The sequence below is a fragment of the Chamaea fasciata genome, unplaced genomic scaffold (genome assembly GCF_029207755.1).
Source record: "Chamaea fasciata isolate MVZ Bird 193981 ecotype frontalis unplaced genomic scaffold, bChaFas1.0.hap1 SCAF_8, whole genome shotgun sequence".
Taxonomy (NCBI): domain Eukaryota; kingdom Metazoa; phylum Chordata; class Aves; order Passeriformes; family Sylviidae; genus Chamaea; species Chamaea fasciata.
The window spans coordinates 8,632,908-8,659,787 of NW_027094093.1; the positions used below are offsets into that span (position 1 = coordinate 8,632,908).

General features: G+C 43.6%; 1 protein-coding gene across 2 annotated transcripts; it reads left to right on the forward strand.

Annotated features, from left to right (window-relative positions):
* The first annotated feature begins 743 nt into the window (after positions 1-743).
* NAB1 (NGFI-A binding protein 1) lies at positions 744-26,663 on the forward strand. Of its 2 annotated transcripts, XM_066189583.1 has the most exons (10): positions 744-1,000; positions 2,324-2,414; positions 3,339-3,512; positions 6,122-6,955; positions 12,349-12,482; positions 13,372-13,423; positions 18,976-19,086; positions 21,390-21,531; positions 22,762-22,911; positions 23,974-26,663. In XM_066189583.1, exons 4-10 carry the CDS (start codon positions 6,137-6,139, stop codon positions 24,063-24,065), a joined length of 1,500 nt encoding a protein of 499 aa, XP_066045680.1. In that variant the 5' UTR covers positions 744-1,000; positions 2,324-2,414; positions 3,339-3,512; positions 6,122-6,136; the 3' UTR covers positions 24,066-26,663. The 2 variants fall into 2 exon arrangements, with proteins under 2 accessions (XP_066045680.1, XP_066045679.1); XM_066189582.1 differs by lacking the exons at positions 2,324-2,414; positions 3,339-3,512 and having other exon boundaries at positions 745-1,000.
* Positions 26,664-26,880: the final 217 nt, after the last annotated feature.

Consider the following 26,880-nt stretch of genomic DNA (forward strand, 5'->3'; position numbering starts at 1 on the left):
ATGGGTTAGAAGGCAAGGAGAAAGGAAAGGAAATCCTTTGTGAAAGGTACTCGCAGATCTAGGCAAGGCTGGACACTGCCTACAGGACAAGCGTATTTTATTAAGGGTTTTTTTTTTCCCTCAGTTGCTATTTTTTTCCACACATGTAATGCTTTTTTCTATTGTTATCTCCACTAAATATAAGTTACTTTATTTATTATTTGTTACTTAATTTATCACTGAAACATGACTTACTTAAAAACTCATAGTTTAACCAATTCTCCATCAGTAAAACAATTACACGCTCTCATTTCTCCTCGCTCGAATTGACACTCGGTACTTTCGCAGCGGTTTCTGCACAGCTGCGTGTCGCACCCCAGGCCGGCCCTTTGTGCCCCCGGGGCGGTGTGCCCGGGCCGGCGGGGCCCCTCCGCCCGGTCCGCGGGCTGTTTTCCCAAGGCAGGGCCGGGCGGGAAGTTGGGAGCCGCGCAATTCCCGCGGGGGCGGCGCGGGCGGGTGGCGGCCCCGGCGCGGTCCGGCCGCGGGGGGGCGCTGCCGCAGCCGGTGCCGCCCCCGCCGGGCGCTGCGTCACGCGGCGGCCGCGCGTGGGCGGGCGGCGGAGCGCGCGCGGGCTCTCCCCATGTGACCGCGCGGGAGGGGGCGGCGTGCGGGGGGGCGGGGGCCGCTCCCTCGCTCCCTCCCTCCCTCCCTCCCTCGCTCCCTCCCCTCCCCTCCTCTCCCCTCCCCTCCTTCCTTCCCTCCCTGCCGCCCGCTCGGCCCCCGCGGACGGCGAAGGCGCGGCCGCGACGAGGCGAGGTGCGGCGGGGCGGCCCCGCGCCCCCCCGGCGGCGGCGGCAGCGAGGCGGTGGCGGGGACAGGCTCGCCCACCCGCCCCGTCGATGGGAAAGGAGGAGCCTGGGCGGGGGGGGCGCGGGCAGGAACTTCGGCGGGGCTGAGTCTGCGGCCCCGGGACGGCACCGAGGGGAGCCCCGGGCGGCCGGCGGCGGCGGCCAGCTGCAGAGTACGTGCGGGGCGGCCGGGGGGCGCGGGCAGCGCGGCCCCGGCGCCGCGGGGCACGGCCGGAAGGAGCGGGCGGGTCGTGCGTGGGTGCTTCCCGGAGAAATCCGACGCGGGGGGGACGGCGGAGCGGGAGGAAAGTGCAGAAGCGTTCCCGCCGTGTGCGCCGCGGGGCGGGGGGGCCGCGGGGCGGGGGCGGCGGGCGGGACGGCGCGGCCGGGCCGGGCGGAGGCGGCGGGGTCCCGGGCGGGGGCGGCGGGGCACCGGCGGCCCCCCGGGCTCTGCGGGGCCGTGCCCCTCCCCGGCGCGGACGCGAGGGGTTGTGCGGGCTCGGAGGCGCCCCGCGGGGCTGCCCCGACGGAGAAGGCGCCCCGGGGAGGTTCCTGTCACCGCGCTCGGCGGCCGCGAACTTTGCGTGGGGACCGCAGCCCCCCGTCCGTGCCTGCGGTGTGGCTTTTCTTCTCGTGGGCTCCATCCCGCGGTGCGGGACCCTGCTCTGGAGGTATTTGTGTGCTCGTCTGGTCCTTACGCGAGGGTGTTTTTGCACGTTTCGAGTTTCTCATTAGTTGCGGCGAGGTACGGGTTTGTACGTAAACGCGGAGCTCACTCATCGGCTGTATTTTGGCACATCTCAGAGCTAGACAAGACTAATTTGCGAAGTCTCTCTTCTGCAGCTACATGTAATTTTCTCCTCCTGCTAAAAGTCCTTTGGAAACGCTGCAGAAATGTAATGAATATGCAAAGCAGCCAGCTCTCAAACCCAAACCCGGTTTGTCTTCAGAGACTTTTCAAAACGCCCAAAGTGATCAAGATACATTATGAAATAATCACTTTTGCCTAAAATACAGGGATGTGATGTTTCACACTTTCTCCTTGTATTCCTAATTTAATTGGTGACAGCTCAATTAGAATTCACCTGAAATAAAATCTCTACAATCGGTTAGAGTTGCTCGGTTGCTTTTACTTCCAGTGCAGCCTTAAAAAGCAGGAAAGCTGCTCGGGAAACCCTTGTCCCATGTATACATCCCGCAGCTCCCGAGTTTGCCTTCTCCCGGCGTTTCACCCACATCCACCACCACCTGCCCACTTCAGCCGCGCATCTCCCTGCCACCTCCGGGAAGTGTGCGGCTCCGAGCTCGGAGCGGCCACGACGGGGAAGGACCCGGTGTTTTCCCGTAGTTAAAGATGCTGAGCGGGGCTGCCACTGCTGCTGCCCGCTGTCTTGGTAGAGGGAGCAGGAATAGGTTGTGATTCCTGCGCTAGCTGTTTACAGATATTTAAGAGCGCTCTGTGGTGTCTCTGTGGTTTTTGTTTTCCTTTTCCCCAGGAGTTATGTTTGTGGTCAGAGTTAAGGTGACAGCCAGCGTTTGGAGAGGAGGGCATGGCGTGTGGGGTGATGGGCTGTGGATGTGAATGAGGTAATGTGGAAAATCAGAATGCATGGTTGTGGGTTGCAAAGGCTGAGTGAAAATCTAACTTGTGAATTCCTGGTTCTCCCGTGGCTATAACCGTATGCAGCCTTGCGTGTATTTTAAACAGCTTTGCCTGCTGTGGGGAGTTTTCTGGCTTCTTTGGTTGTTCTATACGTGAAAAACGTAAGAGACGGCTGCCCTTCCCTGTGTGTTCTGACAACACTGGTACGGACAGCAAGTGAAGAAGGGAGAGAAATAGCAGCTCAAGTGCTGTGGCTGTGTGTTCATTTATTCCTGTAGACCTCCCCGTGCCAGCTTTGCATTCCTGCCTCTTGCTGGATAATGGGTTTGCAGTTGTGTTAGATGTACCTGCTCGCTCCCGAGGCAGCAGATCATTCTGGCTGGCTTCTTAGGATTTGCCAGGGGACATGACCAGGCTGTTACTCCCGGACCAGGTTGGTTTGGGATCACAGATTAGACAACCTAAGACTTATCAAGCAGGCTGCAGAAGAGGGGGATCATGCATGGTGCCTCAGGGTCTTATCCAAGATGCTCTTCCTGGTGTGGAGCTGACAGAAGTGTCCTGGCTGTGAACTCTCCCTGTGTCTTCTCATTGTGTAACTTCTTCTCGTGCCCGCCCTTTGCCCCAAAAGCACGGTCCCCAATGCAGTAAGAAATGAGAGAAGTGGTGGAAAGCAGTACTTCAGGTCTCTTAGATACAGCTTAAAGGTCACCTGAAAGATGTGGGGCGCTGAGACTTGAGTGGGTGTGCTAAGGCTTTGCGTAGCCGGCCGGGTGAGCAGAGCCAGCAGCAGCACCAGGTGTCCTTTGGGTTAACAATCTCCTCGGGCTCAGGCAGTGCTCTCCTGCTTTCTCAGCAGTCCTTGCTTGTTGCTTGTCCTCTTCCTAAGCCTCATCTTACTCCTGCAGGTGGACTAGCATAGCTGCTTCCCGGGCTCTGTAGGCCGTGAGCGGGGCCGAAGCAGGGACCGCACCGGTCATGTCTGGAGAAGCAGCGTAGCTGGCGGTGGGAGAGGCCGTCCCGGAAAGGGGAGGGAGCCTTCCCCTTGTTAAAGTTTAGAAATAACTTGGGATGGCTTTGAGGTGAGTGCTGGAGGAATTTTGTTTAATGCAAGGAGAAAAGAGGTTAAAAGGAGGAGTGTTTGAAAATGCCTTCTCTGCAGAAATCGGTAGCAGTCGTACATGGAAAAATTGCTCGGCCCTCTCAGGAGTTACTGTACTAAATTTGAAAAACAGAATGGGTCTTGAAAGCATGAAACAAAGGGATTTCAGTCTTGCTTTAAATGCAAATCTCAACGCAGTCTGAACCGTGGACTCGCTGCTGACGCCTCCATAGTACATATTAATCCAGTTTTATCTGTCAGGAGGAGATTTGTTGATTAGAAGCCTCTAGGTAAAGGCTGCTTGTGGACTGGTGCTGCTCTTCCAGCCTGTGGGCTGGAAAAATGAGTTCAGTTTCATGGCTTGCCTGGAGCTCTTGGGCTGTGTATGATTTCACTGCCACTGTCCTCCCAAGATTCAATTTAGCTCTCTGCACAAAGTCCATTTATGTAGATTTATGTAGATTTTGTGCTAAGATGAATAACTTTCAGAGGAAATGGACCTTCTTTTAAAAGTTGTTTAGGTTAATCTGTGGTATTAATGGTGAAAAGTCAGCATCATTTGAAATGAGAGGGTAGAAGTAGTTTACTGAAATGCCACTAAACCATAAGCTGTTAATTCTGTTTGTCTTGACAAAGTTTGTCAAGAATAGGAGGGTTTTTCTAAGAAATTCAGTGAAATAATGGCACTTTCTACAGCAGTGAATTCTGTGCCCTGTAAAAGGATACCTTTAATTGATTTTCCTTGTTTCTTCTTGTGTCTTTGAGTGCGGACAGTATGTGATTGATTTTCTGCAGTTAACCATTCTTTTGGAAAGCCAAAGTGTTTCTAAAATACGTAGCTCTTAAATGTTTAGAGGTTCACCCTGAGTTCCAAAGTATGTAGTTTATTATCTCTTAAGCTCACCAGCAGCTCCTTGAGGTAGCTGCTCGAATCTAAACTGTTATTACTGCCCCTTCTGCTTTACACATACTGGCACACATATGAGGAATGATATGTTCAGCTGGTGGTTTGGAGGTTTTGTATGTGTTAGGGGTTGGGTTGTTTGGTTTTTTTTTTTTTTCTTGGGCTCCATCTCTCTTCCTAAAGAGATTGACTGTAGGTGTCCTTGCTGCCACACGTTTCTGGAAAGTTTCTGTTGGCCTCCTGGTTTTATTTTTCTCTAGTAGAGTTAAATCAGAAGTTTGCAGCAAAAGCCTGGTCTTCCAGATGCCTCCTGAACAGAAGAATATTTTACAATATTTTTCGTGTTTTACAATATGCAAAAGCACATACTATAAAAATAATTTCTCTCTTGAGTTTTACTCTTGATCACCAATCTCCCAATGCCCCATAGCAAACGTATTTGCTTGCATTGCAGTTTTGGAGGAAGGAGAGTTGCACGGTATTAAAATACTTTTTCCCCAGAGTGTGTGCAAATCTTTCTGTAGGTGTTGTTTTTTAGGTTACTACTGTTTGTTTTTTCAAGTCCAGTGTGATAGTAGAGCCAGAACAATGTTAGCAGACCTGCTCAGTGTTTTAGTTCTGTTACTTTCTCAGCCTACTATAAATTACATGCTTTAGACCTTATTGATTGGTGGTTTAGCGTAATACTGGAAATTATCTGCTTGTGGCTGTGAAAGCTGCTGTAGGGTGAAGAGGTGTGTGTGTGAGATCTTAGAATTCTCTGAGGAGTTTATTAGTTGTGGTATAACTGGATAAGGGGTTTATGAAGTTGAAACTTGTGCAGATGTTTTTTTCCTGCCACTGTAAGGGCTGAACACCGCAGCGATCTGTCTTTTGGGAGCCTTTAAGCACAATTGTTGTATTGCTGCGTGGTATTTCATGTCTCAAGTGTCAGTGACAGGCAGCCTTGTTAGCAAATGAAACAGGCAGGTGAATTCAAACTAAGGTTTTTAAACTATATATGTTGGAATCCATCAGTATTTTTGCTTTGTCTGCAGCTGTTGCTGCCATAATTAAGATCAGCAGAGGCATTCGATCCTTTTTATGTGAAACAGGTAAAATGGTAGAGATACTTGGTTCTTAAACACTCTTTTACTGACCCACCTTCATTAATCCTCTGGGGTTCTGTGAAGCACTTTTCTTCCTTGCTTTCCTTTACAGTCCTCCACACTTTCTATGGGGGAAAAATGATGTGGCAATTAAGAAGAATTGAAACTGACGAGATTTTTTTTCTTCAGGGAGTCGAGTATTCTGTAATTCTTCAGAATATGTTTTGTGATCATTTTGATCTTAAGATATAAGAGAGAATTGAGTAGAAGCTGTGAGCGATATTAACTGACATTCTTGGGAACAAACATGAGGTAGGAATGTTGAAAACAAGCTGGCTTCGTGCTTGAATCATCTTTTTTGTAGGTGCATCACAACTGTCTGCTAATTTGGGTTTTTTTTCAAAAATGTTTCCATTAAGTTAACAAATCAAAAATTAGAGCTTTTGCCCCTTATTCATTCCTGTGGGTGTTCTTGTAATGAGGGAAAGAAATGCTGTCCTCTGAGTTGACAGCCTTGTGGAAAGATGGGCGGTGGGACAGCGCATCTGGCTGTCGGTGCTTTGGTGCTCATCTTGTCTCCGTTTTTACTCTGTGCAGGTCCTGTCATTCGTGATGGCGTCAGCTCTACCCAGAACCCTCGGAGAATTGCAGCTGTATCGAATACTACAAAAAGCAAATCTCTTATTCTACTTCGATGCCTTCATTCAGCAGGGTGGTGATGATGTCCAGCAGCTCTGTGAAGCAGGTGAAGAGGAGTTTTTGGAGATAATGGCTCTCGTGGGCATGGCCAGCAAGCCACTTCATGTCCGACGGCTGCAGAAGGCTTTGAGGGACTGGGTCACAAACCCTGGCCTTTTTAACCAGCCTCTCACCTCCTTGCCAGTCAGCAGCATTCCAATATATAAGTTGCCAGAAGGGTCTCCTGCGTGGCTGGGGATATCCTGCAGCAGTTACGAAAGGAACAGCAGCACCAGAGAGCCTCACCTGAAGATTCCGAAATGCGCTGCCACGACGTGCGTGCAGAGCGTGGGCACGAGCAAATCTGATGTGGTGGGGAGCTTATCACTGCAGAGCAGCAGCGAGCCCAGGCTCTGGCAAGGACACCACACCACAGAGAGTGAGCACAGCCTTTCCCCGGCTGACCTTGGCTCTCCAGCCTCACCAAAGGAGAACAGCGAGACCCTGGATGCTGCTGCTGCTCTGTCGGTTGCTGAATGTGTAGAACGTATGGTTCCCTCCCTGCCCAAAAGTGACTCCAATGAGGTCAAGGAGTTGCTGAAAACAAATAAGAAACTGGCAAAGATGATTGGTCACATCTTTGAGATGAGTGACGATGACCCTCACAAAGAGGAGGAGATCAGGAAGTACAGTGCAATATATGGCAGATTTGACTCGAAAAGAAAGGATGGCAAGCATCTCACCCTCCATGAGGTAAAACATCTGGAGTGGAACTGGGCTTCCTCCCCTACTCCTACACCTTTGACAAGAGGTGTTTTCAGGGTACACTTCTTGTACGGGCACTTCTTGCTGAGCGAGGAGAGTTGTGCATCTGAAAGTTGTGTGTTGAGTGCTGTAGGCAGTCCTGGCCTGACATGGAAATCTCAGGTGCAGCACAGGTCTCCTTTTGTGGGTGAGTGTGGGTGTGTGCACGTGGTGGTCTCGACTCGGTGTCAGCAGCCTGCTTGGTCACTCGTGCGGCCTGTCAGACAGAAGGTTTAGAAAATTTGGCACCAAAACAGCAACCAGTATTGCACTGAGCATGGCCTTGGGGATTCTAAGGATCTGGGACATTCGTAGAGATGTCGTGTCGTGGTATTTCCTTGCAGCTTTGAGAGTAGACTTGTTTGGAAGATCAGTAACTAAAATTTCTATGTCTGTTGTGGTTACTACCCTCTGCTATCTTCTGCTCTGTAGCTTGTGCACTTGAGATAAAAAGGATTCTGTCAACGAGGTCCCTAAACTCAGTGGCTTGGATTTATTTGTTTGTTTGAATTGGGATGAAGCTTAATTATACAGCCTGTGGGGTTTTTTGGGCATAGTGGTCTTAAGCCTGTCAAGTGGTGTGTGGACTGTGTGAGGAGGAAGGGAAAGGACTGTCTCCAGTATTGATGGGTGGGTTGCAATCTGTATGTTAGTCTTTTAATCCCTGAGTAGCATCTCTTCCCTCTTGTCTTTGAAAGTCCCTGTGGCCCTCCCTTGCTCCTCTTGTGGCATTCCTGAGGCTCACACTGCATGTGTTGTAACGCAATAGGTGTGTCTGTGTGGGGAGTAGTTTCCTAGTGCCAAAGTGCTGTACAAGAGGAGAACAAACATTAATTCAGAGCAGTGCCAAAACACTGTTGATACGAATGCTGCATCAGCATTTTCACAGTTAACAGTGATTGCAAAATTTCAGTCGGATTTAAAATTTGGCATGTAAGGCTTAGCTCCCAAAAGGAAAGGCAGTGTTTATGTTACAGGAGTGCCAAAAAAACTGTACTGGCTTTAGCCTTTTTTCGCTTCAAGGAGAAGTTTTGTAGGTGTGTGATCCATAGCATAAGAGTTCTCTTTATGCTGCTCAGTAGAAGGGCAGAAGGAAACAAGGCGTATTTCTTTACATTTTTGTTTACGTATTTACATTTATAAGGCAACTGCACATCACCGGCAGTGACTTGCCAAGGGCTTTTACTGCAGACTGGGGAGACACTTCCACAGTAGTCAGCCACATTCCTGCCACACAGTTCTAGTTGTGCATCTTACACTTACGTGCTCTGTGGCTTTATGTCAAACACTTACAGTCTATGAATTCATCCACTGTACAAGATGAGATCTCATCTTACTCCCCTGACCTTGTGGAAGTCCCCTTCGTAACAGAACAAGTTGTGTGCGAGATGGAGGCAGGATTTGAGAGGATTAATTGTGTAGATGCCCTGTGTACATGGCTGCAGATTGAGGATTCAGAGGAAGGGGGTTCTCCCCACCTGAGGATGGAGGCAGTCGAGGTATACAACCATGTGTGGCTGTGTGCTTTCACTGCCTCTCTCTGGGGTAGCAACTGCAGAGAATGCTCTGAAATCTGGGCAGACCATTTGTAGGATAACTTTCTGGCATCCAGCAGTGTACTGGAAGGTGGGCTCCAGGGACACCTTCTGTGTAGGCTCAGGAGTGGCTCTGCAAAACTGGGGAAATGAGCCTTGGGGTAGTAATTGAAGGAGCGGGATAGCAACAAACTGGGAGAAAGGACAACTGCTCTGCCTTGTTAATTTCTTTTAGTATTGCACTACAGATCTTTACTACATCATTGTAAAACCACGTTTAAAAATGGAATGAGAGCATGGTTTGGCTTTAGGAAACATTTCTATCGCTATTGTGTTTAAGGGCACAAGATCAAAGGAGTCCGTGGTTGACTTATGCCTCACTTACGCATGTGGGGCCTCACTGAACTTGATGGGAACTGCACACATGCAAGCAAGAAGAATTTGCTCATAATTAGTTTACTGTTGGCTTAAAGAGGCTGGGTTTCACAAAGTTTTGTCTTGAACAGCTTTGTCTTCATTTTCTGTTTAAGGCAGAAAATAAATAGCAGCAAGGAGACCATTTTCTTTTGTTTAAAATCTACTAAACCAGTTTGCCTTTGGTAAACTCAGCCTCAGTGTGTTTTTGGTTCTGATGCCTTAAGCAATCTGCTGCTCAGAAGGAAGGACCTTAAACAACCAGGGAGGTAAGTTTCTGCAGGTCCAGAGACTGTTTTTCTGCACGTGTTAATACATTCCAGAGCTGTCACTCTGCCTTACAATTCAAGGTTTCTCCTTGCAGCTGGCAAGGAACAGCTGAATAAACTTCATTGTGAATTTAGAAAGTTTAAGCAGTGGTTAGCTTTTTAATGTAAAGATTAGGGTATCTCTGGCTCCTCAAGCACAGAGGAGTTGCATGAAAATTATAATCAAACCTGGTGGAATTATTAGTGTTGAATTAGTGAGAATATTTTGTTTCAGTATGAGCACTGAAGTGTCTCAGAGGGTTGGAGCAGCCATTAGAGCTGTAGGCACTGGGCTGGTTTGGAAGTGTGTGCTCCTGATAGGAGTATTTGCATAAAGCATTAATCTGACATAAAATCTTTCGAAGAAGTTCCAAAACTAATAAACGTGCTGTCCATAATCCATCCCATTTTTCAGTATTAAACAGCTTTTCAAACACAGAGAGCACTTAATGTTTAAAGTTGGACTGGAGGAGGGATGAGTACAAGGCATGCCCTTGAACTCGGTGACCCCTGCGAGTTTGAGTCAGATTTGTAAGTTGCATTTTAATATTTCAGTGCTTGTCTCAGTACCTATAAAACGGAAGAAAAATCCAGTTCAGTGGAATTAGAAAAACAAGCATTGAATTTTGTCTAGCTTGGTCTCTTCCTTTTCTTTTGCTGACTCACCAAAACAGTAGGGCTCGGTATTTAATTATGTGGTTTCTAGTGGGGGAGTCTGTGAACCCCATCAGATGGAAGTATACCCATCCCTCTCCTGTATGGTTCTGTGCTGCTCCATATCCTTAATGCTTCCAGCAAACTGATCCTTTATTTTTAGGCATGCAGTGCTTTGTATCTGCAGTATTATGCCTCCTGAAAAGGCAGGAAGCCATGATGCACTTCAATTCAGTAAGTCTGAATGTGACCTGAAAGAGGAACCAGGAAAAACAAGCAAATAAACATTTGGCTTTTCTCACATATTAGGATAAACAGCATTTGCCTACAGCTACCAAAAGCATTTTCAGTCATTTCAGCTCTTTGCAACCTTTCAGCACTTGGAGGGATAAAAAATATCTCAAATTATTTTGTAAGCATTAGCCATATTATTCATCCTTGGCAAAGTAATAGCTATCAGTGTTACAGAAATTAATGCCTGCTTTGGATGGTAATTCTTTTAATTAGTGTTGTATTAATCTCATATTGTATCTTTTTTCCCTGTGTTTTTTTTTCTGAAAAGGTAGATGTTGTGGAACATCTGTTCCTGTCTAAGGGGTAATAGTTTGTTTTTTTAGTACCTTGTATTGCAGGAACATAGTAACCTGTTTGCACCCTTGTACATCTGATCTCTCTGAGATTTGGGGGGTTTGTCTGTGCAGAGACTGAACGATCAGGCAACATAGCTAGTTCGCCTGTTAAAAGCAGGTTTGTGCTCTCATTAACATTTAGGTACCATAGGAAGTGCCCTACTGAGATTAGAGGCTTTTAGGCTAAACACAGGAAAGATTGCTTCTGAAATATTAGGAGCAGCAGTTTTATTAGAAATACTGCACAGGCACAGGCCACTGAGAGAATCTTGGCTCTTCTTGATACACTTTTTTGTTTTTTCAACCTTCCTGGAGACCAAGTGTCACGTTGGGCAAAACAAATTTTTGATAGTTTGGATGCCACCAAGCCCCGTGGCGAAGGACGGCGTGGTTGTGTGTGGTTCATGTCTCGTGACAGCTTCCATCCTTCAGGGGTGGAGCATGCAGCAGTCCGGGTGAGCTGCTGGCCTCTGTGGATTAATTCACAGGTAACGCTGCAGTGTGGTGAGTCCTTGGCCTTCTCCCAAGGTTCAGCCTGTGCCTGCAGAGCTGCTGCTCCGTGGGGGCAGCAGGGTTGGTGTCTGAGGTCGCACGTGTGCTGCGCTGCCAGCTGGGGGCTCGGGGATGGCACGTCTCCATCCTTGATGGATGTGCTGACTGTGCCCTGCAAACCGCGCTGCTCTGGAATATTCACTAGCCTGGGACGGAGACAGAACATACTGTTGACAGTAGCTCCAAAGCAGCTGTGCTCCTTTGCCAGAAGCCAAGCCTGTTCAAAGCAGCCTAATTTCTAAAAGTAGAAGAGTAGAAAGAGTTGTGGGCACTTGGTAAAAACACCTGTAGTATTCTGTTGGGCTCTTGCTGTTACGCCTCGTTACACGTTCTGGCTGCTCTTCAGCTGAGGAAAAAGTGAGAAAGCCTCTTTAAGCCCTGCTTCCTGTGGAAGGAGCTTGGAATAGCCTGTCCAGCATCTCCATTTGTGTCTCTAACGGCATTAATAATGTTGTTGTGTCCATACTGCTGACCATAGGCTTCTTGCACAGCAGTGTTTTTAAGCTGATATAATTCATGAGAGTATCACAACTTCCTGTAGGCTTCTGAAGAGCATTGCAAAACCATTTTGAGCCTCAATTTCAGGCCTTTTTTTTCCCCCCTCTTCTTTATGAATCTTCTGCCAGCAGCAGAGGCACTAGAAATGTGTCCTGGCAGGCTCAGGAAAACATCCTTGAAACAAGTTACATTTGATTCATGTCTGAAGATAGTCTTCACAAACATGAGGGTGAGAAACATAGCTAAAAAAAGTTTAATCGTTTCTTAAACCATCACCTTCTACAGAATTTATTCTGTATTCACCAGGGAAAGCCATCTGTACCCACACTGTCAGGGTGGTTGTTTTTTTTGTTTTTTTTTTCCCCCCAAGTCCTGGGCATATTGCGTTTATAAAAATAGTATTCCCTGTAAGCCAGGCTCTGGGAGCCAAACACTGTGAACGTTCAGAGCTACTGTTTTATACTGAGATTTAATTAATGCTGGGATGAAGCAAAGGCGGCGCACATTGAGACGGTCTTACAATTGCCTTTTACTTTATGCACCAACTACATTCATATCTTTCCTCTTCCCAAAGGCTTACCTGGCTTAGTAAGGGATATAAATAAACTGAAGAAACCTTCCAGGGTTTGGTGTACAATTATAGGTAATTTTACTTGCGATCAAAATTCGTTATTATTTCAGAAGAGGTGCTTTACCAAGCACAGTAGGTGAAGGTATGCCAAATCCTGAGTTCCTGTTTGTTTGATTTGCAGCTCACAGTTAACGAAGCAGCTGCCCAGCTGTGTGTGAAAGATAACGCCTTGTTGACCAGGAGGGACGAGCTCTTCGCACTGGCCCGGCAAATCTCTCGGGAGGTCACCTACAAGTACACCTACAGGACCACCAAGTAAGGCTTTCTTTAGCTCACAGGGTCTTTACTTTCAGGGAACTAAGTGATAGCATTTCTTCTGTAGCACTAGAGACACTTTCTTCTTGCTCTTCAGATAGCAAAGTGCTCTTGTGAGGAAAGGAGGGAAATGCTATTTGAGTCCTGAAGCTTTTAAACTGATAAGATTCAGCTGTCTTGAATTACCTTTTTACTTGCTGTCTGCTTTCCCAAGTATTTTGAGGCAAGCGCATATTAAAAGGCATCTGAGAGGCTGGCATTTCAGGCATGTGAGGCATTAGTGTGTTTTTAGGTTAATGTAAATTGGCAGAGTAGCCAGGGATGCTCAGTGCATCAATTTCCTTTTTCCCATATACAGACTTGGCTTGTTAGCCAAAAAGATAAGGTCACAGGGAGTGGCTTACAGGCTTGCTTTAAAGGAACTGAAGCTGAGTCCTAATTTCAGTTGTTACTGTTCTGTCAAATGAACTGCTGTTATGAAACACTGACAAAGGCTTAACAGCTTTTAAATACAATTAAAACTTTAGCATCAGTAAGTATGATTGGATGTCTTGCTACTTTCCTTGGATTTTTAAATATTGATTCTCTTGCCTGTAATATAATATCCATTCCAAGGGCATTTCTGTAATTCTCTGTGGTTTCCTTCCTCGTTGGAATGAAGAATCCATCAATCTCGTGATGCTTCTGAAAAGAACACAAAATGCTTGTGTTGCTGTATACTTGAATGGCTTTCACTGCCATGTCAAAGTGAACTGGAGGCTTTTTTTGTGCATCTCACTTGTTCTTCCCTGGTCTGGTTTTTTTTTTTTTTCCTTGACTCCTTTTCATTATTATTGATGTTTGGGGTTAACGTGCTGTTTACTGATCGTATATGTGTCTTCTCTTGCAGATCTAAATGTGGAGAGAGGGATGAGCTGTCACCAAAGAGAATCAAGATAGAGGTACAGTAATGTGACTCCTGTATTTTGACCTGTGCGTGCTAAAATTCAGTTTTGTTTTGAAGGGATCTGTCTTAAGGAAATTTGTCAGAAAAACATTTGATAGACAGTTGATGGGTATGAGAGAGAGAGAGAGGGTGGGAGAACATCACCACTGTCTCTGTAAATGTAAGTGCTTGATGGAGAAACCTGTAGGAGCAGGGGTAAAGAGTAGGATTTGTTTAATGGTAAAGATACTCTCAGTGTTTTGCACTCAGAGTGAGTAGGAGGGGAGGAATGGGACTGACTGACTTCCTGTGGTGGAATAAGCTCGAGCACTGTAGGAAATGACTTCCCATAAGGCCTGCTGTTTTTCATCCAGCATGAATTTGCCTAATTCACTGGAGTCAGCTGTTGATCGTGTCCAAAATACAGAGTTCTGGATAAGGACTGATGGCAGAATATTAGCCATCTCTGACTGTGCCATAAATTGTGACACTGATCGTATTGAAAAGTCAAAAACTAACTGAAAGCTATATATATCAGCACAAAAGGTTGTGCCTGTAGATCCTAATTTACAGGTGTTTGCAATGAATTTTGTGTCAAGTGCATGTATGCATGGCTAATGTATATACTTGCACAAGATGTTGCTTAGGGAGATGCTGGGAATTTCTTGTTAAGAGTGCAGGAGCAGCATGTATGTAGTTTACCTTTTTCTTCAGTTACCACTGCTGGAAGGTAAATTTTGAGACCTTTTTAAAGTTACTTTTAACCAAAAAAAAGGAAAAAAGTAAAATGTACTTAAATGTATATATCTGTATACCTCATAAGTATAGCAGATCTTTCTTTCTAATTTGTATTTTTAAACAAATTACTGTTTCACTGTTACGTGGGTATTTAATTTTTCCTTAGTATTGTGGGTGTTTTTTATTGTACTGTCTACTTGAAAAAGGTGTAGGTTAAATGTGTGTTAGAATATGAGCTAGACCTGAGCTAGATTTGTATGTGACACAGATAGGTGATGTGTTCTCTAACTGTAGAGGAAAATTGCAACTCATTCTGAAATGTGTTTCTCGTATGCAATGCATTCTGTGATAAATGATGCACTGTATGTAGTAAGGCTTTAAATTATTTTTTTTTTAGTACTGCAATGCTTTCATCTGTACAAAGGTGTTTCCTGTGAGGCAAACCCTGGTGAGAGCAGTTGGTTTTGAAAAGGCAGTTTTTCATAGGTATAGAGGAATTCATCTTATTTACTAAGTTGCATCGGTCTATATACAGTTGTAGTTTTGAGTTTCTGTAGTGCACAACATACATGTGCAATGAGGATTCACTGGTAGCTTTGATAAATCAGTAATGTCGTTTCTGTGTGTCAGGATTTGCTTTTGACCTATGCTTGTTGTTCGATCCACAAAAAAGAGCAGGGAAAAGCTGCATTAAATGATTTTACCCAGCTTCACCATTTTCAGCCTTGACCAACATGTTGCAGGATGGTTGCTTGAGTCTCCGGTCTTTTGTTCAGTCCGGCCCGAATTTGTAAGAGCTGGCAGGGAGCTGCCACTCCTCTGCTTGAAGTAGTATTTCAGTGACTGAGATTTCAGCATTAGGAAGTTTTTCCTTCATTCAGGAATAATTGATGATGAGCAAGTGTCTAAAATGACACACTGCAAGGGAGGTGCTGTTTTTTGCAGGATCTTCATTGAAAGAAAGTGTAAAATTAAAACCCTGAAAAATACAAGCTGAAACTTAAGGTTTTCTGGAGAGCAGGAAATCTGGACAGCCTTAGGGGGGATGTGTATTCTCCTGTTTTATGCATGGTGAAATCTTAAGAGTCTGGAAGCCCTGCTTCTTTTATACCCCTTATATTTCAGTAATTCTGAGAAAGGATATTTATTTGGTTCTTGTTTTATCTGACATTACCAGTTATATTTTAAAATGCTTGTGAAAATTTCATGTCCTAATTGTACAAATGACTATTTCAGAAACAGGTCATTTTTCCAAAATAAGAAATTGAAAATTAAATTGAATTAAATCTTCAATCTGATAGCATAGCATTATTAATTTTGAAATTACCCATATTATTATCTGTTATCAGTAGAAATGCTTTTTTCCTCACAACTTTGTGAGTCTTCTAAGGAGGAGTAAAGCTTTACTTCAGTGCATTTTAAATTTGAGGTACACTGTAAATTTTGGGCTTCACTTCAATGAAATGTAAAAAAGATGCAGTATGACATAGTAGATCACTGCTGTTTTGAGTTCCTGGTGCTTGCGTTTTTTTTAAAAAAATGTTAAAAGTCCTTTTTTAGTAATATGTTCAGGGATTTTTTTGGTTTTGTTTTGGTTTGGGTTTTTTTTGGAAAGGTGAAAGTAAAAAGGAAAATGGTAGCAAATGCAGATTTTTCCTTCTGTTCTGGGTAAGAATTCCTGACACTGTTTTTGAAGTTGTAATGCTTTGCTGTGGATCTGTTCACTCACTGTCATGAAAATACAGAAAGGACCTGAACATGGGGTATATTTTTTGTTGTTATAACTAGCTCTCTTCTGTTTTTCTTTCCTTTCCTTTTTTTTTTTTTTTTTTTTTTGAGAAGAGTAATTTTTGCATTTCTGTTTTAAGGCTGAACTCTGTATTTTGATTCACCATTCCTTTAACTATTAGTCATTAACGTCTCTGTGAAGCGTGGCCTAAAATTACTAGGGCTTCAATTTGGAAAGACTTCACAGCCTGTTTGCATAGTGTAAAAGATTACTTTAAAAAAAGATGAGTTAATTTCCTGAAATATAATAACACTTAAAAAAGCCTCCAGAGAGGCTCTGAAGGTCATCCTTGAGCAGAGCCAGCAGAGCTGTGTGTGCAAGCTGCAGCATTGTCAATCTGCAGCCACATTGTAAATTTATCCTTTTCGTGGATATGAAACTTGCACAGGCATCACAAAGAAACAATGTGCCATGAATTACATCAAATTACCTGTAAAAGCCTTTCTCTTCCCCTGTGAGCTCTCCCCCTCTTATTCGTTGAGTGGGTGGGTGAGCTGTGGGAGTGAAGTGTAAAGAGGAGAAGGGGAAAAAAATTCCAGGCAAATGACAGACTAAAGGTGTGGAGGGAGTGGAGTGAATTGGTATTTGGGAGCAGTTTATAGAAAAGAGGCTGTAGTTCCTAAATCTGCTCTGCACAAAGAGCAGGACAGGTGAATAGGGATGGAAATGGCACATCCTCCCGCAGAGCAGGATCTCTCCTGCTTAGGTGGTGTTTGGAGGGGGCACCCCTTATTTTGTCATCTTCTGTGACTCAGTGCCAGCACCACTCAAAGCAGTGAGCTGTTGTGGCAGCAGCTTAGAAAGCAAAACAAGTCACAGGTACATCAGGCAGAAGTGGAGGAAGAGGCTCCTCATCGCTATTGGTGTTGATGAAGATCCCCTTCAGAGTCTGCATGAACAGCCAAGAGAGGAAACAAAGGAGAGTTTTTTTAAAAATTCCTGCTGTCTGTCGTCTAAAGAAATTGTTTTGTATGTCTGTATCTCCATTCATCTGAACAAGAGGGGTGGGAAGAGCTTTCAAAAATTCAGTTCCCGAAGCTCCATGGGAGTCAGGGGGGCACAGGCAGGGAGACCTGAGCGGCGGCTGCAGGGAAGCGTCTTCCCTTGGTGCCAGTATGGGTGGAGGAAGAGGAGAGAAAAGCCCCACCTCCACTATTTCTGAGAAGCCTGAAAAGAAAACCAAAGTGTGGGATTTGTGTTTTTCACAAAAACAGCAAAAGCAGTAGAAGCTACTGTTTTCATAGGAAAAATGTCATTAGAGGGAGCGAAAAAGCACATGTGGGACTGGGAACATCTGCTGCACAAAACTGCTTGGAAAACAACTGAGCAGCAGCATGGCAAAACAAAAATCCTGCAGTACATGCGGGAGGACTTCCAGGCAACCATGGGGCAGAGCAGGTTGGTGTTTGGTCCAGCGTGCTCCTCATCCCATGAGGCACTGGGGACAGCCAGCAGTGGGAAGGGGCTCTGGGATGGTGATTCAGAACACCTCATCCTCCAGGAGTTCCCTGCCTGACACAGCAACAGGCAGCCAGACCCACCTTTGGGAGACAGCCTTCAGTTTGGTACAGGCAGGTGATCACAAATGTGTTGTGAAGAACTGTGTTACCTGCTTTGTTGCAAAACTAGGATCCTGAGTGGTAGGGTTTTGTGTGTTCAGCTTCTCATCTTCCTACACATAATCATTCTCCCAAACAAATTCAGGTGTTAACTGTGGAAGTGGTCAGTGCTCATGGAAATGTGCTGCAAAGCCTTGTTTCTAGCTTAGGCTAGAGGCTTTGTGGCAGTTAACCTGGCTATGAAGTTTTTGCATAGCTATTGCGTTTATTTGTTCCATGAGGGAGTATGTTGGGTGTTTAAAAGCAATATGCAGCATTCTGACAGATTTTAAGGGTTTTTTTCCTGAGCATAAAAAAGGGGTTTAATGGCATTACATTGCACTGAGGTCCTGGCCATCTGCCTTGGGTCAGACCACTGCTCTGCAGGTCACTGGGCAGCCTGCCAGTGGAGAGAACCTCGTAGTCCTTCCCCTGTGTTTTTTCTGAAAAATCACTTCTGTTTTTCTTGGGCTGTAACCCTTTTGTCCATCTGTTGTTGAAAATGTAATTATTGACGTGTATGTGTCTTAGAATCTACAAGGCAAATATACCTAATTTGGTGTATTTTTGAGACCAAAGTCTGCAGAACCTCCGTGACAGATGGTTATCAGGTTTGGGTCTGTCTGAAGATCTCTGGCTTCCTCTCACATTTTGACAGTTACCTATACTGTGCTTTTGTGAACATTTCTGGATGTTCCTCTAGTGCACATGAGCTTTCCTTTTATAATACCAGGCTGGATAAACCCCTCATCTTGAACCTTTGCTTCAGTGATTATTTTAATGGAGTCTGGCAGGCTTTCACTGGAACTTTATTTGCGTTATTGATGCATCTGCAAGCTACAGGAGAGATTTGCATGTCATAAGAATTTCAGACTGGAAGAATTCTTGAATCATGTTTTCCCATAGTCTATAGATTTTCCACTGTACTTCTTGAAATGATGGTATTTCATTTTGTGATACTAGTGTAGGTTCTGTGTGAAATGTGTTGAATTTCAGGAGGCTTTTCTCAGTTTCTCAAGGTTAGTATATATCCTTGACTACATATAAACTTGCTTTCGGAAAAGTGACAGAAACCATAGGCCTGAATCTGCCTGTCAAGGCTGAATGTAAACTAATGTCAGTAACAAGGGTAGTCTGGATTCACCTGAAAAAAAAGGGTGGTCTGGATTCAGCTGAAACTGAGAGAGATGAGATTTTCTGTGCCGTATTAGGTGCATAGCAGTTGCTGTGGGGGGGCTCTGTGTATTTTATGCATAAACTTAAATGAAGTGGATAGCACAAACATGTAGATTGCAGTCCCGAATTTTTACAGAAGTCCAGGAATGTGATTTTTAGGTTGTTTTTTTGTTGTTTTTTTTTTTTTCTTCTTCTAAGTTTACTGAGAAGGTGAAGAAAAAATAGTAATACGTCCCTCTTGATTTGGCTTTTTTTTATGCTCAATAGGATGGTTATCCAGATTTCCAGGACACAGTCCAGACCCTCTATCAGCAAGATAAAATGCCACTTGCTTTGGCTAAAGGAAAGAGTGAAGACCCAACAGCTCTTAATTCCCAGGTAAACCAACTACACTACATTGTGAATAATACAGTCTATGTCTTTGTACATTGGTTTTGATGTGTTGTTGTTTTGATGACTAAATTAATTCCTATCAGTTTTAAAAGGCTACCTAGCTTAGCTGTGATTGCATCACTCTTAATTTGGATTTTCCTCCCCAAACTGTTCTGTCACAGCTTTGCCCTTGTTAGTTCCAAGGAGGTAAGATGCAACATAGTAGGCTTGAAAATCTGTGGTTGCCTGTTGAGAGCAAGTAGGGTAGTATTGGTACAGTCTGTGCTGTGTTCCTTGCGTTATCCGCTATAAATGGAAAGCTCAAGTTACTGAGTCGAGAGGAATAGAGTAGGCGATCTTGGAGTCCTCACTTCTGACATGTCTTACAAGAACAAAGGCCAATATGCTTAGGAAATAAGTGAACCTCTGCATCTGAGAGGATAAATTGGCTTCCTAAACAACACCTAGCCTGGTGGAAGCGCAGTGTTCTTGAGCAGACAGAAAGCTTTGTATAAATGAAGACAGGATGCCAATTCTTGCTTTGTCTTTTCTGTAGTGTATCCCAGCCTTGAGGAAAAATACCCATCTCCTACTGCCAGTTCTTGCCAAGGAGGAATTTCATGCTAAGTTGCAACAAATTTGTTTTGTGTAGCTGTTTTGGGCAAATGTAATCACCAAATTTGCACGGAAGATTACATTCAGGAGTTACCTTCCTGTTTTCTGAGAATGGATGTGTTACCCTGTCATTTACTTTCTTTTATTGCGAAGTAGTTCTCAGTCATACAAATCTGTGATACATCAAATGCAATTATGCCACATGTCACAGAATAATTACATGAGCTTATTTTGTATACGCTTAAAGTTTTTGTTGGTCACTCCCACATAACAATGGACTACAGATTTAATTCAAGCTTAAACATATATGCAGTTCTCCAGGTTTTTTTGTGGTGATCAGAAGTATTGTTGAAGTTTAAAATTCTGGTTTTATCCCAAGTAAACAACAAAGATGGCATGAATGAGAAATGTTTTATTCTTTTTAAAAATTACTGTATAGTTCAAAAGTTGGATAGCAGGGCTGACAGAGTAGCAAAGCTAAAGCACACTGGAAAGTAAACTGTTTGAAAATAGTTTCTCTTTTTACCTTCCTCCCAAGACTAAGCTGGAGCTACCAGTGTTCTGCAGGCCCTGATGAGCTCTTGAGCCAGAGTGTATATATTTATATAAATACTGGCCATGCCATTGCCCTGCTCTTGGGGTCAGCACTGTGCTGGAGAAGCTCAGGTTTTGCTGGTCTGTTAGGCCATCATTGTAGTAAAAATTACTGAACTATGCTGAGCAAGCAGCCTTCTGTGGGAAGTCAGGGCTTTCAGCATCTCCCATGAAATGTGAAATGCTCTGCAATGCATAAACCGCTGTAGCAGTTGAAACAATGACAGCATTACCTGAAAGAGAAATTAATTTTTCCTATCAGTTGTACGTGTTAAGTTCGTACACTTTCTGTTCTTATGTTCATTGTGGCTCTTCTAAGTCAACTTTCTTTACTTGTGATTTTCATCTTATTTTTGCAAGATGCTTATTTACATTCTCTCAAGAACAAGATTATAGTGGAAGTTAGACTTCTCTTGGCATTAAAGTCAATGACAAACATTCAGACGCCATTTCCTCCCACGTTGCTCTGGATTGTTTAGCTCCACTCTCTAGAGGTGTATAGGTCTTGTTCTTCTTCTAGACAGACATTTCACACCTTTATCCCCCACAAACATACTGTCATCCTACACTTTCAGAATGGCAGATTTTTAAGCTTGTGTAGTTCTGTTTCCTAAAATAAAGATTCCAAGATGTCTGGTGAAGTCTTGGCATAAGTTTTTAGCAGATGTTGCCATTGCTCTTGGAATACTTTCTGGAATACTTTGTGAAGGCATATATTTGAACAGAGCTAACTGGATAATTAAGACATTCTTTTTTGCTTTTCTTGAGATTCTCTTCACGTAACCTGCAGTCCTAAAGTGCAGGAAATGTTTTTGAAGAACAGAATTTAATGTTGCATTTCTGTCTAGATGAAGTACAACAGCTTGCATTTTAAGTATTCTTGAGTGACTCATGTACATTATGAAAATCTCTATGGGCGCAAAAATATTTTGTTTGCTTCATAGTTTTGAAGAAACCGTAAAGCACACATCTGTACATGTGAGTCAACAAAAGCCACTATCTAGGCTGTTAGTCTTTTCATCTGATGCTGTTTTCCCCTTGTGTTTTGGCTTGCTCTGTGTATGTATATAAGGAGAAATCTTTTTTTGTTTTAATTGCAGTCGGAAAAGGTGATGGCAAAACAGATGGAGTTTCTTTGCAACCAGGCAGCGTTAGAGAGACGTCTTTCCACGGGGTGTTACAGGCAGAACTCAGAAGAGCACAGCCCCAATGGCATGTCATTAGATAATGCTGATGGACAAGGTATGGTAGCTCCCAGGCACGGCATTGCTGCCAGCAAAGACATTTGATGTTATGCAACCTCTGTCATTGGTAGTGTTTATCTCACACAGAACCTTGAGCACTGAATGGACAAGACAAGATCTCTGTCTGCCCTGAAGTGCTTACGGTGTAAATAATGCAATCAGATGTACACTCAGGTTCTCTTCTCTTACCGTTGCGGATTTGTTTGGAAAGCAAACTGCTTTCCCCAGGGATAACGTGGGGACGGAAGGAGGTTGGGTGCAACTGCTGTTATTGAGAGCAGGACTCTGCTCTGTCTTTATCCTCTGTTTTGAAAATAGTGCAGAGTGTTGCATTTCATTTGTTTTCTTGTTTTGTGGACATGGAAAATAAAGCAGGTAATATGGTTGGTACCCCTTTTTGTTTACCTGTTTGTGTGGTCTAGGAACAAAACCTGAGTAGCTGGCTATGTAAATTACTTAGCACTAATCAGGTTCTAATGATGTTCTTTGTAGCTTGTTATTGTTCAAAAAGCTTACAGTTCTGTGGTTCTTTTTGATTTACCAACTGGCTATTCCTTGTCTTGAATTAATTTTAGGAGTATTTGTTTTGTTTGAGCATTTCTGTTTGGATCACTTTCTTTACTGTTGTAAAATGAGACAAAATGTTACAAACAAAAGAAATACAACCAGAAGTTCTTTTGTGTGTTTTTTAGGTGCTAGTTTTTTTAAGGGGATTGAAAAGAAGCAATAGAGGGACAGCTAAGGGAATCAATACAAGTAAGCCTTAAAAACCAGATTTTCACTTAGGTATATTGGTCAGGCAATGAGGTACAGAACTAATCATGGAGAATAGGTGTGTGGATCCAGCTTTCCTTGGCCCAGCAAGCTGCTTTATACTATTTAGCCATTGTGCTGGGGAACTGGAAATTTTCAGGATCTCAGAAGGATTGTGCAGTGGGAGAGGAAAATCTTTGTATCTCAAGAGGATTTTTGAGCAGAATAAAAGGGGGTTTTTAAAAGTAATTAATTTTTTTTTTTTCTTCTGGCTGAGTGTCCCTTTCTAACAGTGCCTGTGAAGTCTGCAAAGCAGTATGTTTACATAAGCCTTGTTTTGCTCAAAAATGTCCCTGGAGCAGCTGGAATCTAGGATGCACTGTTGCTGATAGAATTTATGTGTTTAAGTCTCTACCTGCTTTTTAATACTGCTTTTCTTTTAATGCCTCAATGTTTCGCTGTGAACTGCTTGCAGGTGAAAGACCACTGAACCTCCGAATGCCCAACCTGCCAAGCAGACAGATGCAGCACATTTCACTTGATGGAGAGCAGCACGTGGGGAAATCTCTGTGCAGTGATTTGATCCGGCTTTACCCCAGTGGTGAGGCGAAGTCCCAGTCCTCTGGTTAGTGCTGCCCCTGGGAAATCACCCAGCATTTCTTACTTTCTGTGATGTCTCTGAGTGAAGCGGCCAGGAAGGCAGGCTGGCATGCATTTTGTGTAACCATGCCATCAAGGCTTTGGAGAAAACTCCCAAGAGGAGTGTTACTTGCTGATCTAGAGTCAGACTGAATTTTATTTGGGAAAGGTTTAGGGGATGCAGTAACTGGAATCAGATAACCAAGTTCTGGCATGTGTCTGTCCTTGGTATTGACCCAAATTCGTGCTGTTAAAAACTTAAACTGCACCACAGTGACAGCAACGTGATTATGACATGGCTTCATTCTGAATAATAGAATCAGGCTTTTTATTAAAAAGTTGTCTTTATTCTGATTTATAAGGACACATCACTGTTTCTCTGCTGTGAACTGCCTGTCATGCAGTCACCTGGTTTTCTCATTCACTGACCTCTGCCCACTGCCAATCTTGTCATTTACTTCTGGCATTGGGAGAAACCCACTCTAAGTTTGATGGAAGAGAGCAAGAAATCTTTTTGAAATCTCTGTGGGTGGTTTCAGTTTAATACTCAGTGCTATGAGATAAAGCCAGGAGTTCTTGAGACTCTTGCAACTTAAGGAGTAACAATAAAATCCCACCTGGGTTTGGGAGATGCAGTGGGAAAGAGGTTATTTGAAAGACAAGATGCAAAAGTGGTTGTTTTGAAGACTGGGCAGAATCTTGTCTTTTTCACTTAGGGATACTGCAATCTTAGCTCACCTCTTCTGCAGATCGTTCCAATCCCAGTGCTAATTCACTTAGTGAAATCTCTAGTAGGGGATTTTTACTCGTTCCCTCTCAAAATGCAGGTGCAGACTGCATCTCCATTGGCCCTTGCTGCCACAAGGGCTGTGCTGTGATGCTTCCTCTCTCATCACTGCACTATAACTGAGGTGGTTCTAACCCAGCTGGGTTATAGCCCAGGAGGAGAAGGCAGAATTTCTTGGATCTTTTTGTTGATTTAAGAACAAAATATATTTGTTTCCAAGCACTATTTTAACACCTTTCTTTCTTTCTTTTCTCAATGCAGAAGGCCTTGGTATTTTAAAGGATTTTCCTCATTCGGCTTTTAACAACATCGAAAGGAAGGTCATAAAAACAGAACCTGAAGACACAAGATAGTCATTCTGCTCTGGAAAACAGTGTCATAGTAAAGAATGAAACTTCACAAGAGAAAAAAAAAACCAGCCTTAATAACCAGTGTTGCCTCATTCAAATAAGAGATTTCAATAGCCAAAGCCTAAGAACTGGTACAGTAATCCGTGGAAACAGGAAAGCAAGAGACACTGCAACTAAAACAGTAATACAGGTGGATAAACATTCCTGTAAAAGTGGTTTTATAACGTGGGAAGATTCACAAATTAATATTGCGGGTCTTCATTATTTAAGAATGTATTATGTATTTGTATAACTTATCAAAGTAAATCTAGATGTCGGGACGTGTATTGAGTCCAGTAGATGTGGCTACAGTTCATTTTACTTGAAATTTCAATGTCTACTTTCAGTGTACCTAGCGTAGATATGGTTGTTAAACATTTGAATTAAAAATCATCGGAGAATTAGGTATGCAAACCTCGTGACACAATTAGCAGCAAGTTTGCAACAATATTTGTAGAAAAAGGAAAATGCATACAACACTTTCATGGTTTAAAATGTTATGTGGATATAGCATTTGATAGACCTAGACCCTGATTCTGTATTATAGCAGATGTACTTGACACTTAACTATCGCTACATCACTTCCAATGGTTTCAGCAGCCTTTGTGTAACACACAGCATAATACCTACATACAGGTCAGGAGTGTGGGAAATGCCAGTTAGAGGATGGAGGAGTCCATATGATTGGCTCCCATTTCCTCGGGAAAAACTGGGGATTGATGTACCATACAATTACTAAATTTCATTTGGTAGGAAGCTCAAGAGACCAAGTAGTATGGACAGGGCTGCAAAAATCGTCATTCAGACCATTATAACTTCTTGGGTTTCTCTGTGGCTCTTAAAAAAAAAAAAAAAAGGCATCCCAAGTGTGGCGGAGATGAGATATGGTGCAGGATTTATGCATCGGTGTAAAAGGTTGCACTTGATATCCAGAAACCATAAGATTTTTTGGAGGAGAGAGACAAGGAGTTGTCTTCAGCACGTAACTCCTTCCTAAGTGCTGTCCAGCCCACATGATTCTATGAATACACTGTATATTGCATACAGTATGCCAATACGTTTCCTCATGTATGTGATTAATTAACATCTGTTTTCTTTATTTATTTGACAGTTTTTATTTTTTGTACATGTTCACTTTTGAAGATGTCATTTTCTCTAAGGAGGAGTAGTTGGCATATAACTTTGGAATTTACCATGGTGTGTTTGCGTGCATCCGTCTTTGCTCTGTGCTGCTCTGCAGTCAGGACAGTTTTATGCCTCCGTTTCCGAATACAGTTTTTGCTTACGACGCGTTCTGGAGGGGAAAGGTAGAGCTGAAGAAAGTGAGTTACCGTGTCAGAGGGTAAACTTCCCTATTCAGGTGTGCACTTCATGTCTGCAGTTTGCTCTGTGTCCTAGGCGTGTATTAACGAATCAGTCAGTCTCCGTTGTACTGAAACACTCAGCAAAATGTGAGCTGAAATGTCTACACTGCAGTCTCTTATCACTGTAAACATATCTAATTATTTTATCACTTGATTTGTGGAACAAAGCTTTATAGTAGAAACACCAGTAAAACAACTTTTTATACTATTAAAATGTTTGGGGTTTTTTTTAAAAAAATGTTTCTTGAACTGTATGGTACTGTTTCACTTACTGAAGTATCTTACTTTAAAGCAATGGAGTTCGCAGCTTTGCTGTTTAGGCATAAGAGATTGAATGTGTAGTTATATTTCCTCTTTCCTGTTGTGTGAGTTAGTAGCATGGATGTAGTAGCACGGATATTTCTTCAGTTTGTAACATTAACCAGTGCCCTGGTTAGTACCTGAGTAGCTTTCATGAGACATGTATGGAACTTGTTAAAGGACAGCTTGAGGTTTGAACTGTACGGCTTGAGCAGTAGAAAGGTACCAAGCAGCAAACCTTTAGAGATGCAGGAAACCTTTGGTTTTCTCCAACTTCTGACGCCATCAAAAGTTGTGTGTGGGTCACAGAAGAAGCTCTTAAGCTTGCTGATCTCTTCAGTTAAAGTGAGAGGAAGGAAGAAGAACTTGCTAAGCAGCACGCTGTTTCAGTTGAGTCCAGAATTTATTTTGTAAACACTAATGTATTAAATTTGCTATAAATTAAAGTCTATAACAGTTATATTTTTGAGTTGTAAATACAGTACTTTGTGTCATGACCAGTTGGTTATCTCCAGAACGATATTTCAGTTTATAGTCCAACAGGCCATTTCAGTCTCAATAAGCTGGAAGCAATTTTTTTTTAACTGGTTTGCAGCTGTATCATTTTTTATTTTTATTTTTTTTATCCTGGGGTGGGGGAGGTGGGAGGTACATTCCAAGATTGCACATAGGCTTGGTAATAGCAAATACTCAAGCATTGGTCTTTCCATGACAAAGGTCTTGGTGGACTGCACCCTGGCCAGCCTCTGGAGCCGCAGGTAAAGGCTTGCCCTTGTCTGCTCGGGAAGGGTTGCTAGATCCAGGGTACTCTGGATCAAAGGCCAGCCCTGCAAATGATGCCTGTTTTATTCACATGTTTATATTGTTGCTTACAAAATAAAATTCACCGTGAGAACTCTTTAGTTTCCCCGGGGTTTGTCCTTTTCGGGTTTTTTTTAATTGTGTTTTCTTAAAGAAGATGTTAATTTGGGGGGAGATGGGGGAGGAGGGAGTACCTCAAGCTGCAGCTCTCAGTGGAGGAAGCCTTTTCCTGCTCTTGTGGTTGAATCCTCATTTAGGGCTGGCCTCATTATGTGCACAGCCTGCAGGGCTCAGGCAGGAGGGAGGAACTAAAA